This window comes from Atheta coriaria, unplaced genomic scaffold, assembly GCF_025399875.1.
Source record: "Atheta coriaria isolate IRGN ID8LTWV9N9 unplaced genomic scaffold, Caltech_Dcor_3.1 hic_scaffold_4_pilon, whole genome shotgun sequence".
Classification (NCBI taxonomy): domain Eukaryota; kingdom Metazoa; phylum Arthropoda; class Insecta; order Coleoptera; family Staphylinidae; genus Dalotia; species Dalotia coriaria.
The window spans coordinates 6,721,067-6,744,581 of record NW_027045446.1 but is presented as its reverse complement, the minus strand read 5'-3'; the positions used below and the strand labels follow the sequence as shown (position 1 = coordinate 6,744,581).

At 39.3% G+C, this 23,515-nt stretch overlaps 1 protein-coding gene across 9 annotated transcripts in view; it reads right to left on the bottom strand.

Moving 5' to 3' along the window:
- The window catches only part of bru3 (bruno 3), a 179,208-nt gene extending 170,871 nt beyond the window's left edge, over positions 1-8,337 (bottom strand). For 6 of the 9 annotated variants that reach the window (XM_065300330.1, XM_065300331.1, XM_065300334.1 and 3 more), the window contains exon 1: positions 8,111-8,337. In XM_065300330.1, the coding sequence (XP_065156402.1) occupies positions 8,111-8,306 (196 nt within the window). In that variant the 5' untranslated portion in view covers positions 8,307-8,337. Of the gene's footprint in view, positions 1-6,767; positions 7,474-8,110 lie in introns of those variants that run through there. The other 3 variants (XM_065300339.1, XM_065300340.1, XM_065300341.1) reach the window with 1 other exon arrangement.
- Positions 8,338-23,515: the final 15,178 nt, after the last annotated feature.

Here is a 23,515-nt window from a genome sequence, read left to right as displayed (position 1 = left end):
AATATATTCCGCACTACATCAATAACCTGTCTGTGGAGTGCACAAATTCAATTCTGGAAATAACCAATTTTCGAAAAGGGTTCTTAGGCTGCTGTAGTTGTGACTTGGCTGAAATTTTTCGCAATTCTTGTCTATAAACTTTTATCGAACCGCGTTTCGTTGAGTATGATCAAACGGAGATGCTATTTATCTCATCGCCTCGGCCGTAAACACTCTTTATTTCCACTACTACGTAATTGGAAATTTAAAGGCGCGCACTAAAAGTAACTCGTCGCGGTCGCGCGCCAGCTGCCCCCGGAATGCGAGCCGGAAGGTCTGTGGCGTCACACAATGGCGCGCTAAAACAAATTGGATTACGCCGCCACCACCGACGCGAGAACGAATGAAGATGAGACGCGAGCCAATTTTTCACTTTGTCCAAACCGCAAAATATGACAAAAATAAACAATCGCATTTAATATAGGCAACCAAATACACCTGCCACATAAAATTCAATGTTACAGCAACGCTTTTTGGGTTGACTATAGTTAATTTTATGTGTTTGTTGTTTTTCGGCTCAAACAAAACCTGTTTGTTATCTGTATCTCATAATGACTTCTGGTTATTCGGTTTTCGACGACACCGAATGGACAAAGTTTCCCGGCCCGGAGTTCCAAGGTTTTATGGCGTTTAGGCGGTAGATGCGGTGGGCGCTAAACGTCACCATGAATATCCCGCGGGTGCTACGGTCGCAGCCGCCTCCAACTCTGGAAATATTACGTTCACAACGTCACCAACTCCAAAGTGGTCGCCTTGTCCGGGCTGGAAATGCCTTACACTTGCGGTATTAATATGAATTAACTAGCGCGACGCCCGATTGTAACGAACGGGTGTTTAACTCAAGCGGAGCTACCCCAAAATGAATAAGGTCGTTATCCCTTAGGTACAGAAATTTCTGCTTGTACCTTCGGAAGGGTACAATCATATTCATAAATAAGTTATTGTCGGTTCGGGTGTGATCTGGACTAGAACATAATTAGCTTAAATGAAAATTATAACTTTGAATTAAATATTAATATAGCAAACTATAAATCTTGATTTATATCCTTCGAAATCTTTTTCTGTTTGAATTGAATTGAATTTTAAAGTAGTAGTACAAACAATATGAGAAATTGCATGTCAACATTGGACGTAAGTACCTACAATAAAAACGAATTAATGTAATTGCTTCCGAGTTCATTAATAAATGTAGAAGTACTCTATTTCTTTTCAACAGGAAGCTTTCCATTGTATGAAACAATATTGCAGTACAACCCTTTCCAATTTCATGAATTCATTTATTCACATTAATTTTTTATTTTGTTTCACATCATTTTATATTCGACCACAATTCATTAAAGTTCGTTTCTTTAATAACTAAATTGATTATAAATGACATGTAATGCATCGCATTATAAAGTAATTTAAAGGAGATGCATTAAGGACATGTCACAAGTCCACACACACAATACACGAGCCGTTCTAACGCGTCATTAAAATGCGAAAACAATGTTTTAACATACCATCGGTTATTTTAATGCTCCACGTCTATGTCCATCATGATTAATGTTATTTCCGAGTTGTGTTATTCCTTTTTCCGAGCTATATGATGTTTTGGTGTCTCTTTCACACTGTGAGCACCTTGTCACACACCAGCGATTCCGCACTGAATGAAATATAAAAGTTGTAAAAAGTTACATGTCCACACGTTACACGTTGTTGCAGTTAGTTGTTGCGGTTACGTGCGCGACTTCAACGCGTACTGCGAGCGAACACGTTGTGAAACATTGTGAACAAAAGTAATCTATAAAGTTCGTCGCGTTTTGATATTTCTCGGCGATACGCGCGACCCGCACCTGTTCGTGCGCACCTCACGAGAGCCCAATTTGTTGCTGTTAACTTACATTTGTATTTATTAGACGACATGCACATGCGATTTTCGAATATGTTAAATATCATCAAGCGACGACAAAACAACTTAATAAACATGATGCAAAACAATAAAAACTTCTCTTATTCTTTTAATGCAAAATATATACAAAAATAGAATAATTTTTGGTGTTTTATGTTTAAAATCGTTAAGATATTTATAAATTTATTTACGGTTGTTGTAGGCAGACAAAATGAGTTTGTAAAATGCTTGGCATTGTTCCATATGGAAATACCACACTATTAAATCAGGCAGTGCAGGAAATAATAACAGACGGTGATGACTTTGATCGGAATATTTAATTATATTCCCACGTACTGACAATAGCTAATCAAATATAGCTACTGATATCAACTTAATGACAAAGTAAAGCTGATAAATTATTCAAAAGTTCATGTACTACTTTTTATTTGATCTTTATTTAAATCTAATAATAATTGTCATCAAGGGGCAATTTTATGTTAGAAAATATATAATTTCAAATCTGCACTCCATGTAATTCCATCCCCCTAGAAATAATATACTTCTCTTTATAATTAAACATTACTAATATAATTATGAATGAAATATTTCTTATTGAATTGTAGCTTGTGAAATGTTTATTACTTCAATAAACGAATTTTACAGGTGCGTTTTGATCTATCTCTCGGACGCATGCGATGATCATTGGAATGGCGCTACTACTATTATAACAATTAGCTAATGAACTCACTAAATTATCCATGCCAATTGGAAATTGCGTGCGTGCCGACGAGTGCAACTCCCTTCTCGAGCGCTTTCAATAACATTCAACAGTTTCAGCTGTTCTTCGCGCGGCTGACATTACGACCTGTGCCTGCACATAACTATTTGCTAATTATCATACTTTTAAAATGTAATTACAATCATCATGCATCATTGTGTACGTTTAATTGTATCGATTGCATTTGTTTGTTAATTTATGCAATTGCATTATGCAATATGAGGTTATTGGTATAATTTTATAATGAAAAACAATATACAAATAAATTAGCTTAATTAAATTCACTGATTTGTTCAATTCTTAAAATAAAATTTTTGAATTACTTGTTTGTGCATGTGTTTTCATTTCTAATCCATATGTTCCATTCATTCTGCTCTTGTACTTGAGTCTTTTCAGAAGGTTCCAATGTTACCACGCTTGATATAAATCGTCACGACGCGTGTGCATTCACGGAAAGAATGGCTTTCAAAGCTAACCGTGCCAAACGCTTGGTATGAAAAGTGAAAACAGAACCAAAAAAATTGTAAAGGAAAACGAGCGCAATGCGCGTGAAAAACTTTTAACGCCAGAAATTAAGATATAAACCTCGTGCATTATATACGACCCAGTTAAAAATTGAATTCACCCAAAAACAATCTATGTCACAAAGTCATGATAAACAGGAAATAATATAAAAACCATGCCAAAGAAAGAACAGGAAAAGTTCAACCAAAAGTTCAACAGGTTTTAAAAATTGTGTTCATGTAAAGATTTAGTTATAATTATTAGATATATGTAATACTTATATACATTTTAAAATAATATTTTAATTTATTAATATTATGTATTATTGAATAACCCATTTTTGTAAACCGCATTTCTCGGCCACACTTTCCACTCGAGGTTTTCCTCAGTTTTCCCTTGTTCCGCTAGGCCTTTCCCAGCATGCAAATAAATCTTGTCAGTTGTAAATCACATTTGAAATATGAGGCGTTATTGTTGCCTCCCTTGCTCGCTACATATTGCGGTCACACTAGAGTGGCTACACACTACTTCTCGCCGCCAACGCAGCTGAGAGTGTGCATGCGCCCGGCGACTCCACCACAAACGCGCCGTGCGAGCGCGAGAAGTAATAAAGTCAGATATGTATTATAAAATGCTTAAACAAACGCGCGCGGCGCGCATAAATTGAATCCCCATCTCCAAGGACCCGTAGAATCCAAAACCCAAACGTGAAGCCACAACCGAAGGAAGGACTAAGTTGACTGTTGCTCGCGAAATGAATAATGCCCTCTTGCATGTTTGGTGATTTCATTCAACAATAATGCGTTTAGGTTTACGAATCGGCAATTTATGAGTCTACGAGTAGACACATTTGGGAAATTTCGGCATGCCTGCGTTTTACACTTGACGCATTACGCGATTGTTGTAAATTCTGATATAGTGGGTTTGTGTACGTGTAAAATTTATGAAATTTATATCGTCGCAATCAAGCACAAGCTAGGCCAACCCTTAAGATACCCTACCAACAGAAATTATAATTATACACCGCGCCCGATTAATATCAATTAATTTGTATACGGCCTGATATAATTTATGCTGACGCTGCGCGCCCTGGGGACCGCGGTTAAACTAATTTCAAGAATTCCATTTTGCCTACGACTTGTTACAGTACAACACAAGAGGCAAACGTTTTAAATTTTCATATACATAAATGTAATTAAAATTTACCCTGTATGCCAAATTAAATTTTACATTGTAATAGGTGAAAATAGAACGTTGGAAATTGAGCGTTATCTCAGCTTGTAATCGCTGAAATAAACGTGCGACAATGCCAGTGAAAATGCCAACCGCAACAGAATAAAAATAACACGTGTACACGCTTGCAATTATTAATATTGTCGCTGAATATTAGAGCATAAACGCACTAATTATTTCTTAAGTGCAGTTTTCAATAATCATTAAAAATTAGCAAATTACCAACGCCTTAGAAACCATAAAGTAATCTGTAAAAAAATAATTAATGTAATATAAATTCTTTTTATTAAATTATTGATCTTTTGCGTTTCTTGAATTAAACTTTAATTCCAAAATTACGTTCTGTGAAACTTTCACTTTGCCCAGCTTTGGAACACGTTGTTCAGAATTTCATACCTCTAAGAAGAACCTTCGAGGTCACCTTTAGATAGTGGTAGATTCTATACAACTAACTTGGCACACATTCACGATTCTCTTCCACCGCCAAGCACCACGTCGTCGACTAGGTATATTGAACTTTGCGTCGTCGGCATTCTCGTACCCCAGGCAAGGACTCTCTCCCTTAATGGGAGAGGACAATATAATAGCACCTGCAGAATTCTGCCGATTCCTCGAGTGGCCTATGTAGCTTTAATTAAATCCCTATCTATAGCACTTTAGAATGAAATATTCAACCGACGAGGAGTGAAAAACGGAATGAAAAGCTCCAGTGAAAAGCAAGGATGAAACGACGAGAAGCGCACGCGAAGATGAAGAGCTTTTCAAGACAGAGAATCCCACAGCAAGTAGAAACTGCAAAGTGGAAACTGAAAAAATTTCCAGTGACTACTAACACTCTGATGTGCTTGAAGACGAGAGGAAACCAAAAAAAGAAATGGAGTTTATCGCATCGTCTCATCGCCCATTCCACTCGAACTCCGGTCCCAACAGTTCCAGTTTTTTCTCCAATTCTTAGTCTTAAACTAAGAATTATACAATTAAACGCAATTTTTTCATCTCGCACAAAAGCAACTCCGAGGGTGACTCTTGGGTAGCATTTATTTTCCGCGATTCCCTCCCTTACAACCTTCCCGCATTTTTTCTACCCGCTTTGTCATTCCCAGTGGAAGAAGGCGGGATGGTTCTGTTGCCGAAATTATCTATGAGCACACCACAAAGGCGGATTTTTCAGCGCAAAGTTACTTTTCATTGTCTTTCGACGAAGCACAGCGCTGCGGGGCGTAGATAAGCACCGCGTTCTCGCCGCCTTACCCCCGAGCTAATTAATGAAATTAGATCTGCAACTAGCCTGACCAGATTATCATACGGAGCGGAACGTCCTCGAGGGAAGTCCGTGCTCGACTTTCGACGCGCTCGATGCAAATGCCCGTTCCGCATGTGGCGTAAAACCTTTCCCATATGACTTTCGGAGCGAATTTCTAGACCAGACTTTGGCCGGCGAGCAAGTTCGAGACAAGAACGAGCGCGCCGGTTTGAACTCGCCAAGCATGCGGACGCCTAACGAACCCCGGCAGTCCCTCGGGGCCATCTTCAGACCCATTGTACCGCCGTATACATGCGCTCAAAAACATTTTAATTAACTATTGTATAAGTGTAAGAGTCGTTGACTGGATGGCAGCAAAACTGTCAATGTTATACGTTGATTTTATTTTAATTTGTTTTACTGAAATTATTAAATTTTCTCCAAATGAACAAAAACAAATTCTTTCCTTCAGTTCAATTATGTCACATATGGCTGCTACTATTGATTGAGCAACTCAGCCTCTTTGTGTTGGGTCAAGTTCCTATCATCTGCAGTATTTGGTAGGAGAACGCTGGTCTCCGTTGGTTTTCAATAAAGTTGCAGAAATAAATGTGACAATCGGTTGTCTGCAGTGCAGATGCGTGGCGATGTGCGGCAAATGTGTGGCAATGCGTGGTTGGGGCGGCGAAAAGGACGCAATAATAAAATCGTCTCCGGTCATATTGGGCGCGCAAGGCAGGCGCAGGCCGTCTTATTGTAGGCGAATGGGACGAGAAAACGACCGCACTTAAGCACATCCAACCGAGAACAGCGTGGTGCGGCTATTGAAAGGTTACTGCCTTATTGGAAACGCATATTCGTTGCCAGCAGAATGTCGCCTGGCATGAAGATATTTGTGAAGATGAATTTCAGAATATGCTCTGTTGGAATTTCTATTAATTATGTCATGCCAGTTATTTATAAGTGACTCTTGCTCTGAAGGAATTTTCTTATATCATCCTATGACTCATCAATGCTTCTCAGAGACGTAGAAAATTTGGAACATTCAAATTTGGCTAGTTTGATGAGAGAGACATATGTGGTCTGTATTTTCTTACCTGTTGTTTCGTTTATTAAGTACCACGTTAATGGGGGCGGCAATTGTGAGCCTCTTGGAGGTGGCTGGCACGTTGCACACGTCGTCTTACACGTTCCGGTCGACGTCGAAGCGAGACATCAGCATCGATCGTGCACCACTCAAAAACTGCCCTCGAAAAGGGGAAAATCAACAACACTCTACTCGTACGGCTCGTCAGCACAACCACTCGTGACGCTGATTTCGGTGGGCGCAATCTCCCGGAATGTTTGCACTATCGAAATTTCTTTGCTTTCCAAGTCGCACGCACTCGTTCGTATCCAGAAGTATGAGGAACGCTTTAACAACAAGCTGTTTAGCAACAACACCAAGCGCACACGATAAAGAGCAACAGTTTTCTGCGAGTGGTGCGCGTGTCTGTTGACGAAACTCTTTCGGATTTGAAACTGGTTAACTGGTTAGAAGCGGTCAGTCTTCGTCGGTAACGTGTGTTTTGGGTTTTGTCGATCAGTCAGCGATTAGACGAATAACAACGAGCAGGCACTGGGAGAAACAACGTGGCACGCGACGCGCGAGCTGTGTGTGCGGCGTGAAGGCGGCTGGCGTCCAGGCGACGGGGGTGGTCGCCGTCTGTCCGTCCGAAACGCGATGGGCCTCTCTCGCGAGATCAGGGTCAGTCTGCACCGCTTCGTGCCACAGCAGCAGCGCACTGAGGGCTCCGGCGGCGAGGCGAGCGTCGGATGAGAGAGCGGCGTCTACTATCGCGCGCGCGTCGGCCACGAGGACGCCCGCCGGCTGCCCCCGCCGCAGCGCCTGCGCCGCGACGCACCTGGCGCCCGCCTCGCGCGCGCTCTCACCGTTCACTTCATAAATCAGCCGCGGCGCGCACGCCGGCCGATTCCCATAACCATCCGCAACATCAACCCAAAATTCGACAAACAACACACCGGACCAGACCAGAAAAACCAGCACGCAAAAATAAACTTTTTCAGCGGTGTGACCGACTAGGGAGATAACAACGGCCGAGCGTGGAAACTTTTGTTGATGCTGGTTTTTCCTGCACATACGAACTAGGGACCAGACTGTGGAATCGCTGTAATTACTTTTCGTGCGGTCCGAGAGAAAGTTTCGCATGTTTCGCATGGGGTCCAGAAGTTTAACAATAAAAAGTGTAATGAATTTGAAGGCTTTTTCTTCATCAAATCACGCACACATGTGGACTCCCTTCACCAAATTGCACGTGCACCCGTTCATTTGCATAATTTCAGGCAAACGCTTGACCTCAAAAACTCACCTAACCACATGTCACGTTCCCAAATCAAACAATACATCCCTACAAACAAGAAAAGTTGTAAAATCTCTCACCTTTATGCATTCCCGTATATTTATCCTTCAACACAGTAAACTCATAGATTTTTCCAAACTCCTCAAACATGGGTCTTAGATCATCCTCTTCTAGATGCCTCGGGATCTGCCCAACAAAAAGTTTGATGACATCCCGATTGCCCGTTGGTGGTCCGTTTGGCGTGCAAATCATCGGCGGTGAAGTCGGAATGAGCATCGTAATTAGCTATTGAAACACTCCAAGTGCTAGCACGACCACTGGTCGTAAATATCTCGCGTCGGATTGTCGGGAAGGCAGGCAGTCGGTGCAGCTCGCACGCACGTTATCGATTCGCACAACCAGACGCGACGCACACGCCACCGCCAGACGCACGCACAACGTGGACGCTAAGCAACACGAGCACCCCGGTCCATTTAATTTACTCGGCCAAGATGGGGTCCAGCTAGAGAAAACGTGCTTTCTGAACGCGCAAACACTATTTTGACGAAGTTTATCGTTCGGAACACAATCCAATACACAGACAAAAATACTCCTTAGACGTAAACACACACTATACCAAAATTAAGACAACCAAGAGTGACTTTCATCCAGAAGTTGACGTTCAGGTTCCAGTTACTCTTTGATTTTGAACACTTTTCGGTGGTTTCCTTCTTCCACTGGTTGCATTTAGCACGATACACAGTTGAAAACAATTCCTAGGTACACAAAACTCACAGGTATACTGAGTGTAGAGTTCTTTGGCTTCTATGGGCACAATTTGTTGCTATTGCACGTAGAATTTAGTGAATTTTTTGCGCCTTACAAACTAACGACCACAGTACTGCACTTCCACAACACTAAACCAACACTGATGTCATATCGGCGTCGGGCGCGTTTTGTGCAGGAGGGTATCCTCGGAGCGCGCCACCCTTACCCAATAAAGAGGTGTAGGGTAGGACCCCTCGCAAGGCGCGCTCAAAGCTCATACAGCTGACTCATGCACGTAACTCCCTATCCCTCGCGGGCGATCCCGACTGCAATGTGCACGCGGGCTTTATTCGGACTCCGGGACTCCGGGAGCGATGGACTCTTTGTCTGCGAAGACTTTGTTGTCAGCTACACAGGAAGAAATACATGCAAAGAAACACAAATATGTTTTTTGGAGCTATATTTGAAATATCCTCAACATATCAAAATAATACCTAGTGAAAATGAAAAACATTTGTCATTTCACATTTTTAAAAATAAATATAAGAGTATAATTTTAAAGTTGCAATTCTTTTCTATATAAAATTATTTTATTTTTAAATAATTTTTTTGTTTCAATCTGAAACACGTGGATGACACGCATTTGTCCTGTCACCCCGATAGTTGAACACAGTTCAGCGACCGAACACATCAATACACCCTCTTTTTTTATTTCTTACACATCCCGATCAACATTCGAGTTCTTTCTGGTCTTCCACTTCTCCCTCTTCTGTTTAATACATGGTGTTTCCCACAGTGTATCCCATGCACAATTTCTTACCATTATCTAGCAACTCTTGAAGCAAATTCGAACTGCACTCGATTCATACACGCATATTTTGACTGCTTTAAAAGTTTGCATATTGAATTTAAAACTATGGTGGTGAATATAGCACAAGTTGTATTTACTATTCGGCATGGTGCATTGTATTCAGTCGACCAAGGGATACGTTGCACCCTCCCACGAGTACTTGCGCAACCCTCGGTGTGTGCACTGTGCATGAGAGCATGACAAATGAGAGAGAAAAGTGTTTAGTGAATTTAAAAAAAGTATTACCATAGATGCAAACTATGCAATACGAAAGGAACAGCGTTGTGGAAACAAAGATAGAATAAATAAGCAATAAGAAAGTGGAGTGAAGAGGGGAGTTTCAAAAAAGGGTTGGTTTTGTATTGCATTGAGCGCATGTGCATAAAAACGAGGGATGTTTTTGCTTTCAAGTCTCTCGTGGTGCAGAACAAATCAATGAGAACCAAAAAAAATTACAAATTACTTGTTGACCTCATTCTATCAAGATGTTTAAAATGTGTTCATTATTATGTAGTTTTTTTCTATATCGTTATATTTAAGCATAGTTTTTCCTACGTAGTTAGTAATTTATTTTCCAAATCGCCTGCGGCAATCTGGTTTGAAAAATCTAAAGCGCTCCGAGAGTAGTTTAAACTTTAAAGCAATTCGATGCCCCTAATCACCTTCATCAATTTCGCCGTCAAAAACTTGTTTCGTTCTGATACAACTGGAGCGAACTCCAAGACTATTCCAAGACGCGGTGGGGTTTAAGAGAAGTAGAACCAGCGCACACACTCGACTGCCCACGACCCTATCATCCCTTCATCCCTCGTTCGACCTCCTCACCTCACAGAAGCTGGGCATAGATTTCTGGATCTACTCGTGGGTTTGAAACTAAAGTTGAAGTTAGACTTGGCTAAACGCTGCAAAATAGTTTGGGTAAAACTTAAAAGATTTAACTTTCGATATAAACACATTACAATCGGCCAATATAACTTTCGACTCGACGAACGCGAACGTGGGAAACGCTGCGCGAAAGAAACAACGTGAATTGGAATCTCCACCTCGATCTGAACGTGGAGGTGGAGGTGGATGTGGATCTGGACGTGGATCCTCGACTCGTGAAGCTTCCAAGATCAGACAAAGGTTACGCCTAAGTTAGTTTTGCTTTATTTTACTTTTCTATCTGCGAACGGGTGGATTTACCACTTGAAGGAGAGATCTACGCTTAGGAAAACTCGGCATGTCGTACATCACATTTAAATAACTACCTCTAGAGAAGAGAACATGTTGAAATATAAGTCTGGAAATTGTTAAAGTTTTAAACATTTACTTAATTACATTTTGCCATTATACAAACACGTTGAGGTGAACTAAATTGATGTTAACACCATGTAAACGTCATTGTTGATGATTGCTCTTCGTGTCTTGCGGCCAGAAACATGTTATGACAAATTTAATTAAAACTAATTATGTTTCCGTGTAAACATTTTCCTGCACGAATAAGAAATTATAGCTTATAATAAAAATGTACATGTAGTACATGTCAAGTTATTAATGAGCTTCATATTTTTATTATATTAAACACCCAAGCATAAATGTTAAATATCCATGAATTATTCGTGTTTTGGGCTAGATTAATAGTTAATAAGACACGAACACATGAATAACGGACGGTTTAATGTGTGCACTCAGCGATATTATTGTTTTAAATCGACCGACTATCCAACGCAATAAGAAACTAATTAAAACTAATTTAAAACTGTCGTACTGAAGTGCACGCTTTGTTCCTAGCCAGCGCCTTTGCTTCATGTTTATTGCGCTTTCCTCGTCAAGTTCTTGATTTCTGGCGCCGAGCACGCTTCACTCATTACCGTTGATATTGCAATCGCACGAAACGAAACGCGGCGCGCTGAAAATGAAGAAATAAAATTTAATTTTGCATCGGGCGCGCTGCGAGTAATTACCTGGGCGTTGTAAAAGTGTCCTCCTCGCATTAGCACGTATAATTTCGTATAATTTTTTCATTTCCCACGAGGCGAATCCACTTTTCTCTAATTATGATCGGCGAACCTCGTGCTATGACTACTAGAATCGGCTATAGTCATGTCTGGTCATAGTCGTCGGTAAAGGGGTGAATGAGTGGAAGGGGCGTAAAGTGTGGCTCGGGACGAAGGGTGACTCTGGTGCACGTAAAACTACTTCATTTTCAGTAGGCCATGAGGGAGGCCGGCATATTTATACGAGTTGCCCAACTTCGTACACTCGCAGATTTCAAATGTTTCATTCAATTCAGGACACGATTCCGGCTGAATTCGGCAAGAAATTACGACATCTTTTAATCTCAAAGTTCAAATGACATCACTATTCACAAAAATTGCAAAAATGTCAAGTGAAAATTACTAATATTGCTAAATCAGTAGCAATAACTGAAAAGTTACATTATTTAAGTAAAATAACTTGTAAGTGAAGTCCATTTAACTTGCAGGTATTGAAAAAAAAATCTTTTAGAAATCCAAATGTTGTTTAGGACACATTGGTAAGTATAATATTGTGCGTGGCGTGTACGCGGTTCATTCGCCGAGTGCAATGAGCGCAATAAAAGAAGGAAATGCGACTTTTATTGAATTTGTATGTAAATTCACCGCGCGCGATTTGCGTACTCGCCGCGTCGCCAGCACGCATTATTCCCGCGCCGCCCCCGGTTCACCAAACTTATGCTTTCTACTGTTGTGTGTAATGTGCATTAATAAAAATTCAACCAACGTACACGCACAAGACAAAACAATAAACAACATATTTATATCCTTTTTAAATAATAAACTGCAACACAAATTTACATCTTATATTACCTTTATTAATATTCTTTATTTTATTACTATGGATATATTTAAATATGTATATTCTAGATTAATTTATTTTTGAAATATTACTAAATGTTTTGACCAGTTGTGTATGTTTATTATGTGATGTAGTATTTTTTAGCGTACGCGCATTAGATAAGTGAAGCAAACGTAATGCGCGGACAAAACTGTTATCGCCGGCGCGCACGAGGCCCGCCTAATGCTCTTTATGCGCCTATCTTTATGCAGACTGCCAAAACAACAAGCCGCCCCACCGTCCTCCAGCGACCGTCAGTGATTCGGGCACCTTTCGATGCGGAAACACGCCGCAAACTTTGCAGAACTACATTATTGGGATTTATTTCCAATGCCAACCCATCGATATATTTTATATTCAAATATACAAGAAAACTGCTCCTAACAAACAAAACTTTTCATGTTTATTATTCTAAAATCATCGAACTGAATAAAATTATGTTTTTTTATATTTTATTAATAATATATTTTTTATTTTAGACAAAAACCAGGTCTTCTCATAATAAAAAACTTCTCTAATTTTGTTGTTGTTTTGAATGTTGTATAACCTGGAAGATGATGAAGACAAAAGCACCGTTTGCTTCCCGCACGCTCCCCTCGCGAAAAAGCTCGTTTGTTGCGGGGAGAAGAAAAAAAGTTTCGCAGTAAAATCAATCATGTTGCGGCGTTTTACGAACGCCGATGCGCTGCGAGCCGTATTCATTATTTATTATTGTTTCGGTCTTTTGTACATGCCCATCCATTCGAATGGTAATTGATTACGTACAAATCAAATAAAATCATTTCGAGGAGAACGTAATAAATGCGAAAGAAATAAAGCGCGAGCGGCAAGTCAAAGACGAACATCGACGAGCGAAAAAAAAACCGCTTGCCACGAAATGCGGCCGCGTGTATCATTTATCATCGTGCGGGGGTGCAGAAAGTCCGGACGATTGATTGGACGCACAGTGGCATCGCTTCGACGACAGACAGCGAATCGAATAAAAACCTAATGATCTGACCGGTCAGAGAATGCCAGCGACTTTGTAAAACTTACTTTGGAAATCGAAATATTCTTCTGAAAATCATCAATGGTAGTAAACAACTCTTTATGCATAGAAAAACTATTTCTATAGTTAAAATATTATTACTATCAATACGCAGTCTATATTAGACGAATTTTTAAATTGATTTTTATGGAAAAAACATTTTTTTAATTCTCCCTTGGAATTGTTGTTTGGTTGGTGACAGGCGGTGGTCCCATATTGCTTTTTATCGCACATGCCCGCCGCCGGCGGTTGTTTGTGTAGGTGCGAGCCGCGCACAATGTGTGCGCTATTTGAACGACCTCATATTGCCTTCTGCTCTGATAACTAGTTAGAGATAACGCGCGGGCGCTCTTCTCTCGCCGCAGCCGCGACAATTCGCGCTCGATACGATTTCGATATTTTCGCCACGCGTTGTGTGGAATCCGATGTATTGTGTTTCAGTCAACACTTCGGAAATAGAAATGAAATAGACGCAGAAATGGAAACTGCAGGACAAGAGAAAAAAGCTTCACTGGGTTTTTGGTTCATGATAAACAAATGTAGATAACCAAAATAGTATATAAAAAAAATAGTATATAATATAATTTATTAATCAAGTGAAGCAAATGGATGATAATTTGATAATTATATATTTTATTTTTTAAATAAACATTTATTGGTGTAATGATTAAGTAGCACTCTAAAATTTTCAATTATTGCAATTTCCCGTTACGTGTTTCCTATTTAATGATTCTTTTTTTAGCAACTCGAGAGTCAGTTACCTCGCGCAATAAAAGCATTTAGCTGATTGGATTAATCTCGGCACGTTTCATTTCTGACGGCGCGCTTTATTAATGATCATCAGTTTCGTTGAGGCTGGAGAGTCAGTACGAGCCTGTGCGCTGAAAGTGGGCACAATGTGCCGTGAAAGCTTCGGTAGACGAAAAAGCGATACGTTAGACATTTATACATGGTGCGCGCCTTACATTTCCTGACCCAATTTCCGCTTTCCCAAAATTCAGCGCCAGGAAAAACACTCATGATGAATCTAATTAAAATCAACAGAACACACGGGAAACCAGCATGCTTACAATAAAAAGCTTATAATGAAATTAGTTTTATATTTTTGAAATTAAATAAGCAATAAACAGGTATGATTTAAAATGATTGAAACAAATAAAAAAATATATATGTATTTAAGTTTTAACGTGATTGAATTACAAAATTTGTTGAGTTATTTATACATGTTTCGCGTCGACGTCATCGTCAGTAACTTGAAACATGTAAAACTCAACAAATTTTGTAATTCAATCACGAAAAACTTAAATAAATATATATTATACTAACAATGGATTTCTTATTCTACAAAGAAAATATTTCCATGAATGCACAGCTTAATTATACAAGAAATTAATTCAATATTTGTTTTGATTTAAAAAAATGTTTGTTTCTTCAAAATTTTCCGATTTTTAATTTAACTTCATTGTAATAAAAGAAGTATACATTATTTTATGGCAAATTCATAGATATGGAATGACTTTACTATTGTATCACCAATCACCAAATTGAATGTAAAATGTACTAGTCTTGTACCCCGAATAAAAATGGAATGAAAGTATGTGCGCTGGTTCAAAATGTCACAAATTCAGCCTCTCGCTGGTTTCCGTTTTGGCGACGAATGTTAGCGCGTTCGAGCATTTCGGACAATTTTAAAAGTCCATTTCATCATTTTACATCCCCGCGCCGCATCACTCACCCCAACACGTGCCGGATTCGCGCTCGTTGCGAAGCCCACATTCGTTTTGGATCCGCGCGCCGCTAATATGACCCGTCCTGTAATCGACGCTATATTGCAATGAAAATCGGTTTCGAAAACGAGCGGCGCCGCCCCAGCCCCTGACCGCCGTCGGCGCGCCGAATGACTTTAATTAAACATGAAATACCACTCCGGCGCTAATTGACAAACTCATCCGCGTTTACGCACACCACTAAACATGCGCCCTCTATAACAAAATTCTATGCAAAAATTTCACCAAATAAAACTTATTTTTTGCATTTTATTGTGTAATAGGGCGTGCAGCCGCTGAGTTTTTTGTTGTAATTTTCAATTCTCGTTCGCAATTTACGAATTACATGCGTGCGACGTGCGTTTGACCTTTAATTAAACTCTTGTCACTTTTGGCGCGGCAGGCGTCGACGTTCGTTAAGGTTTTGTGGCGTTTAGGCGTTTATTAAATGCCTGGTTGTCCTGCTTTTATTGCGCGGTCATTTTGCCACCAGTGGTACTTTTGGGAGAATGTAATAAATGGGAGCGTACATTTGCATTTTGCGTTGCTATATACAATGCACATTTACTCATTCTGTTTTTACATCAAAATATTCACAATATTTTCCAATCCGAAAGCAAAATTTTACTTTTTTTTCTCTCTTAGGAATGTTGCGCATTTTGGACCGATTCTAAACGAGTTATACCATGATTCGACGTCGCATGCAACCTTTATGATGATAACCACCGCTGCAAGCGTTTACGATCGAGGCATCTGCCTGCGCTACGATAACTACCGCACAGCTCCTGGCAATGCTCCCCGAAGCCACCATTGCCAGCACTGCACTCTGCAGGAATGCATTCGTGATATTTACATAGCAGCAATATTAAAACGAAGCGGCGCTCAGTTTTCATTTCTGCGCACGAGCGAAAAACACATATTCCGCGTTAATGCGGCTTGTATTAGCCGTATTAAATTAATAATTTAGCGTTCACGGCAGGCGAACATCTCGACGGCGTCGCGAAATTCTCACCCGAAGATGTCCGCGTGCACGTTTGCATCTAGGAAAAAGCAATAAACGAGGAAAAAGATAACATAAAATAAATATGCATATACAGGTGACACTGCGCCGGTATAAAATATGAAACTCCAAGATAGTCGTAAATTTGTCACCTGCGATCGGAAGGATAGCTGAAGGATAATATTTTAAAAGGCGTACGCATATCGTACATGTGTATATATATTATACGTGTTATCTAAGTAGTTATCGACTTTTTCGCTTTATTTTCGACTTTTTTCAGCAATACCCATGGTTGCGAAAACTACAAAAGTTTTTTAATCATCGAAGAGCATCTTCGGCATCAAACACCAAGTGTTCACCAACACAACCTGGTCAATTCCAAAGTTTTATCGAGATCAAAAGAAACACTTTGTAGATTGAAAAAGTCTCGTTTTGTCTTGATTCTTGGTTCTGCGTTCGATTGTAGCTCGGGTGGATCTGCGAGTTGTTCAAGTTGATATTACAGAAACTCGACTGCAGTTTCTGCACATGCTCGAAGAGTTGAAAGCGCTGAGGAGTTCATGCACACACGAAATCCATAAAATTACATTTGTTTGTTCTTGAGATTACCGGCTGTCTGCGAGTGTCTCCTCGAGGGCGGCACTCGCAAGCGTTAACGTACGATGGCGATGCACTTTTACTGAGCTGAAAGTATAGCTTGCACAAACTGGAAGAAATTGCCGCCTGGAAATAGCGTTCTTTGTTTCATATCACCGGCGTGAATGTAATTAATGTTATAAAAAGTTTTAATCTCTTGCCGCTTCTACGGCGTAAAAGCATAATTATGCATTTAAATAAAACAATAACTTTCAACTTTTATAGTTATGAGCTAGGGTTTTTACAGCGTGCTACCTAGAATTAGTGCAGCAATAAAATATATTTCATTTAATTTACGGAAGCTAAAACACAAAAAAGTTTAATTTTGATGTTTTGTTTATATGAACACTACATGGGAGTATGTCAATTTATAAAATTATGTTTGTTTAGATATTGATCGCAAATAATAACATGTTGTGCAATTTTACGATTAACGTAGAGTGGGTTGCCTACTTTACATAAACTAACCTAACTACAAGACTATAAATATGTTAAATAAAGTTGTATGCAATTAATATTGCAAGGAAAAAATATTGAAGCTATCCTTTCTGAAATATTCATCAATTAGTTGCTGCTGAATGATGATATAAGCATGAGAACAAAAACAAAAAGCTTGTTCATCGTGTTTATCGGCTGTATCTCGTGCATTATTTGATGTTTTGATGTCAAAGTGACAATGATTAATGCGGCGAACGAGTCTCTTAAGACCCGCGCGTGAATTGACGCGGAGACGTGACAGGTACACGCAGGAAGCGCGCGCGAGCATGCCCTTCGCCGTCCCCGCCGTCGAAATTATGCGCGCCCGAATATTTAGCATCGCAACATATTGCCGCCGACATTGGCGGCGAGCGCCTGCGAGTGACGCGTATACAAGGACCGGCGCTCGGTTGCTGCATCCGTACATGTTTGCCGGATGTGAGTGCTGTCGAAAACGTCTACCCGCCGCCGCCCGCCGGCGCGGAAACAGCAGACACGTTAATACGACTCGCCCGCCCGTTATTTTTGCTCGTTTTTCTTTTCGGATGAGACAAATTTATGAAACGCGACGTGCAACATACGAAATGCGAGTTGTGTTGATATTAAATGTTTTATGGTGATGTATTGAAATAATTTACAAACAATTCATATTTAAATAAATTAAATAATTTAAAAAATAGAAACTTAGAAGAAGTTTTGTAGTAATATTACAAAATTTTAGTTTTTGCAGGTTTAAAAAATGTCTGAAATAAAAATCAGTTTTTACCTCATTTCCTTCGGGAAACTTTTTCGATATTTTCTGTAGGAAAGTCCTAGATTTAGGCAAATCTACGCAGATAACATGGCCCAACTCGCATTCAGGCAACCGCTTGAAACTCTTGGAAAAGTGAATGAAAGGAACTGACCGTCCATCTTTGCCGCCGCGAACTCTGCAGCGTCTTAGCCGCGCTTTATACCCACTTCACTTTATAGACATCTTTGAGTAGCCCCTTGCATCTTGACTGGGGGCAAGGTGTGGTGAGGGTTTGTCCGGCCGCTATCGGACGTTAACAGCTGCTGATGCGAGCGGTCAAACAGTCGAACCGCCACGAGGAAGGCAACGGACATAAGAGTATAAAAGTTTTCGAGTTTTAGGAATTGCATTGAAAAGAATACCATTGGGTCCTCGGCGGAGAAGGAAACTCACTAAATATTGGGAATCAAAGAAATGCGAACTTTAAATCTTCCTGCTGAAGGATTCAAACTGACATTTACTAAGATATAAAAATTCAGAAAAAAAGTTAAAAATAAATCAGAAAAATAAAATAACACTTTTATACTATTAATGTTTGATTGTTTAAAAAATATATTTAATAATAAACCAATTTATTTAAAAAATAATAATAAAACGAATAATTACGGCTTTTGCTAGTTCTTCTGGAAAGCACTTTAATGTTTCCGAATAAAAATCGTAATAATATTAATAAAATTAAGTGCAGAAATAATTTAAACTGATAAAATTCATAGCGGTTAGATATTAAACAGCTCCCACAAAGCTGGAAAAACGGGAATAAAATTGTGCACAAAAAAACTGAAAGGAAATGAAATCGAATTGAGCGTGCATTCGCTATCTCAACTCTGGCGCGTCCCGAGTCCGACGTTCCTCCCAATAAAAGCCGTTTTAATGGATTTGTCCTAGTTTTAATGCTCGGTCCCGCACACAAACGGCTTATAGTCGCCGTAATAATCAACTTTAAACTGTTTATTTTTTCATTTTTTACTCGCAATCAAAACGCCACCATTTATTTACAAATCCCAACAAAATTATTCCAAAATTTTGCGAATTGCATTCACTTTTAAGCTGTGCGCAGCAATGAGGCTTAGGATTATCATTTTTATTATTACGGTACGTTTACATTTTCATTTCGAACAGGTGCATTCGTTTACTTAACAATTCGTTTGGCACTAGGGATGGTCGACTGGCTGGCTAGTTGCACAGCTCTATGTAGCATTGCTGATGGCGGCCATCCTGTCGGTCTGTGTTGATTTTCGGGATTACACTTAGTTCGCACAGGACTTTTATGCGCACGCCATAGATGAAAGCAAAATATTGTTGCAGGTGCCAAAAACACTTGGTTAATCTGCTTGCCAACATCGTCCGCAAATACGTTTCAATAATAATCAACGAGTGGTGCTTACCTGTCTGTCGATTTTATTGGATTGCAGCTTTGGATTACACATTTATGCTTTTAACGGTGTGTGGTCAAAATGCAAATGATATCATTATTATTTATATAAAACAAATTGAATTTAATGTTACTACAAAGGATAAAATAATGCAATTAATAAATAATTAGTTAATATTAACATAAAATCACCTGTTTTTAAAAGTCCATAAAATAATATTTATTTATGCTCTTTATTAATTGCGAAAATTACATTAAAAATTGATATTTCAAAAATAATTTGATATTGTTTGAATACATTGTTGTAAAACTGATTGGATGTAGGTTTATTTGCTTTGCACCGTGTTTATTTACCTGATTAAAGAGCAATCTCGTCAATTAGAAGCTAATTTTGTAAATAAATGCAGGGAGCAACTATTTAGGCACGCCGTTCAAGTCGATTCCGCGAGATTTCGCCTGCGATTCGAAAATTGGCGAAGTTCTCGAGTTAGCTAACTACTCTTAGAGAGCTAAACGAGCGCCGAGAGTCGAACGGGAACTTTAATTGCTTTCGTTCTTGCTGGTCTGATATGTACTTCACTCCTCTGGATATTTTCCTCTGCAGGCAATCAACAATTTGCACTATTCTTCAGAAAAGAAAATCAATCTCACATATCAATCAATAACAACAATAGTAAAACAAATTAATTTTTCTGAAAATTAAAAAAATCATAATCGAAAGTCTAAAATCTTAATCTTAGAGATTTATTATCATTTTTTAGCACAATGTGTAAAAAATCATCATCGTCATCGTAAAACCATGGAATAAAGATATTAGGATCGCATAAATTGCAAGTTAAAATGAAAGCCACGAGGATAAGCATAAAATAGCTGAAAGTATAAAACTGACCGATTTCGCGTCACGATGAAAACGCGCGGCGCCGCCGCCCCCGCACTCGAATGCATTTATCATACATCATAAAATATAGTCTAGTGGAGAAATATCATACAATATCATACAAAATTGTGACATAAAATTGTTGAGAGATAAACCCGGCGCACACCACCATCCACGCCCAGGCAGGACGATCCAGGACGAGTCAGGACCATCCAGTACCACCAAGACATAAATACCGTTTTATACTGCACGCATGGCGGCAGAAAACGTCGAGCAATAAAAGAGAAATGCACGTCACCAATATACTACACTTAGCTGCCCTGGATCCACTATATACTGAGTGTTTCAGTAATTATTAATACAAAATTAGAATAAATTTTAAAGAAACGCATTTGTTTTAGTGTTTTAAGCCTGTAAATATTACAAATTTAATTTTTATTTAAAATGTGCCAGTAATTTTAAATTTACACTTTGTGAATTGAATATCTTGGATTTAAAGTGTGAAGTATTCTGTCGCCTGAGTAGTGGAATTGCATTAAAACGTACTTAAAGCGAATATGAAAGCAATCATCGGTTAAAAGCAAGTATTATTGATTATATGCATTCGGAGCGAGCGCGAAGTTAGCTTTTCGTCGTGAAACGCTCGGATTTATGCACTACGATTGCAATCACGATGCGATTTTTCGCCGCCTATCCGCGAGCGTAAATTCTATATTGGATGCAGCGGTGGCAATTTATATGTTCGCGCATTTAAACTTTAATATTCTAAAGCGAGCTATGGCCGGCGACACACACGAAATGAAGAAACCATCAAAATCATCAACAGAAGTGCATTTACACATAAAATATAAACTTTTACTGTAGATAAATATAAACAAATCAAATGCATTAAGCTTGTTTTGAGTTTTTGAAATGGTAAAGTTTTAGATTTGTTTTAAACCAAATATTATTTTATTATAGAAGATAAATTTAATTTTAAATAATATTATTAATAAGAATTAAGCTGGACATTTGAACAGTTGTATATTTTACACTAGGGATATATTCATACAATTCATTCTTGTTACTTGACTTTAGTTCAAGACACATTTATGAAGCTCCAATTTGAAGTCACAAAAAACATGAAAACTTTTTGGTTTTCTTTGCACATCCAGGTCCACCTTTAGTTGTGCCTCCAAATACTCCAGCCTCCATATATTCTGTACTCGTTATTCTTGGATTATTCCCGCGCTGGAAATCTCTACAAGCAGTTTTTTTATACACACCGGGAGGGAATTCAGACGCACAGGAAGACGAAGGAAATGAGGTCTTCTGCGCGCCGCATGTGTGCGAACACGTGTACGCGCACAGTCGGAGGCGGCAGCGGCGGCTGTTGAGCAAAGTTACAATTCCACGGTAACGTACATGTGTCGGACGCGCTTCCGACGCGCCGAGCGCAAATTGTCTCCGCTCGCCTTTTCGGTCGAGAATCTAGGTCTGGAATGCCGTCGACAATGGCCGTCGACGACGCCGCGCCGCTTGGAATTTTCATGAGCGACGCTCATTTTTCCTCATAACGTAATATCGTCAGGAATACTCCACTTTCATATTCTGTCGACCGACAACTACTAGTAGGTCCTACACACATCATACAAATGTAAGAAAAACTACACAATTTTCGTATAAATATATTTTCCAAAATGATATCATTATTTTAATAAAATTAATAACAAAGTACAAAGTTTTTTCTTGTGTGTAGAAAAAAAGCTCGTTTGCTGGGCTTTTTAGCCGCCTCCAGCCTACTTCCCTGCGGTTATTCATTTCTCTCAGGCGAAGCTTTCAACGCAACGCACTAAATAAAATTTCTATCGCGAACACGGGTATTAATAATTTCCCGGAGCATAATAGCCCCCGCTGAAGCACCCCCGTGCCATCCACCGCAAGTTGCCGCCCGTCGACCGACCAGGTTGCGAACGCGGTCGTTGCAATGAATCACAAAAATTGCACCGTTATTTTTTCTCTGCCCTCGACTTTCCGCGCGAAGCCAAACCATGGACTTGCCATCAGAGGGTAACAAAACGAAATGGCCAAACTTTAATCAATTACTACGCTTTTTTTTATAATGAATAAATTCTATATCAAACCTTTTTTGATATTGATTTGTTTGAGTTAATACAAAAATATTAATAAAAAAATTATATATGTGTTACATAATTAATAAATTCCAAGTATGTTATACATTCGGAGACTCCCTGTAGATGTATACGTGTTGCGAATTTTAATAGCATGTACCAACGAATGCGTGCACCCTTTGCGAACATGAACATGGAATATGTAACGCAAAAAGTTGAAGATATTCACATCGCCTATATGTGACATAATATGGCGACACCCTTGCCGCATTCGAATTGCGCCGAAATATACCAACTACCAACTAGCAACTTGCAGGCGCCTATTTTCAGAAAGGACGACCTAAAGATGTCGGAAGATGTTAGATGCCAGCAAACGATAGAAGAGGGTGCGAGACTATAAAGACTATGAGCGGAAAGTTAGACGTGAGCTAGACACAAAATGCCAAGGTGGTAAAAGCACGTGTGTGTGCAAGAATGAGGTGCATAGGAGTGTGTGCTCACGCTCGAGTTCGCATTCTTCGAAACGTCATTGACGTTCCTTGCAAGATGGAGGGATGAGGAAAGTGGAACATTCCCGCAATTCCTGGCAATTTCTGCGAATGGCGTCGAACTTTAATCGAATATATTATTATTATTGCTTGCAAAACTATCATAGCAAGATGGGGCAAAGGTATTGAATGGCATTTGGTATCTGGGTTTCATCAAAATAAGAAAAATAAAAGAAATTCCTATTAGTAAATATTTTTCTACCAATATAACTAAATTATAGAATTATTAATGATAATATTATTGGAATTATTGTTACGAGTATTATTATTTTTTGGTTGAAATCTTGATGTTTTGATATCTTGATACTCTGATGGTTGGAAGATTCAAATAAGACCTTTGGATAGCTCACTTGGCAGGGTCATAAGCGGCACATCCTCGCTCAGGCGGTCGTAAAAGTAGTAATAATAGCAGCTGGAAATGT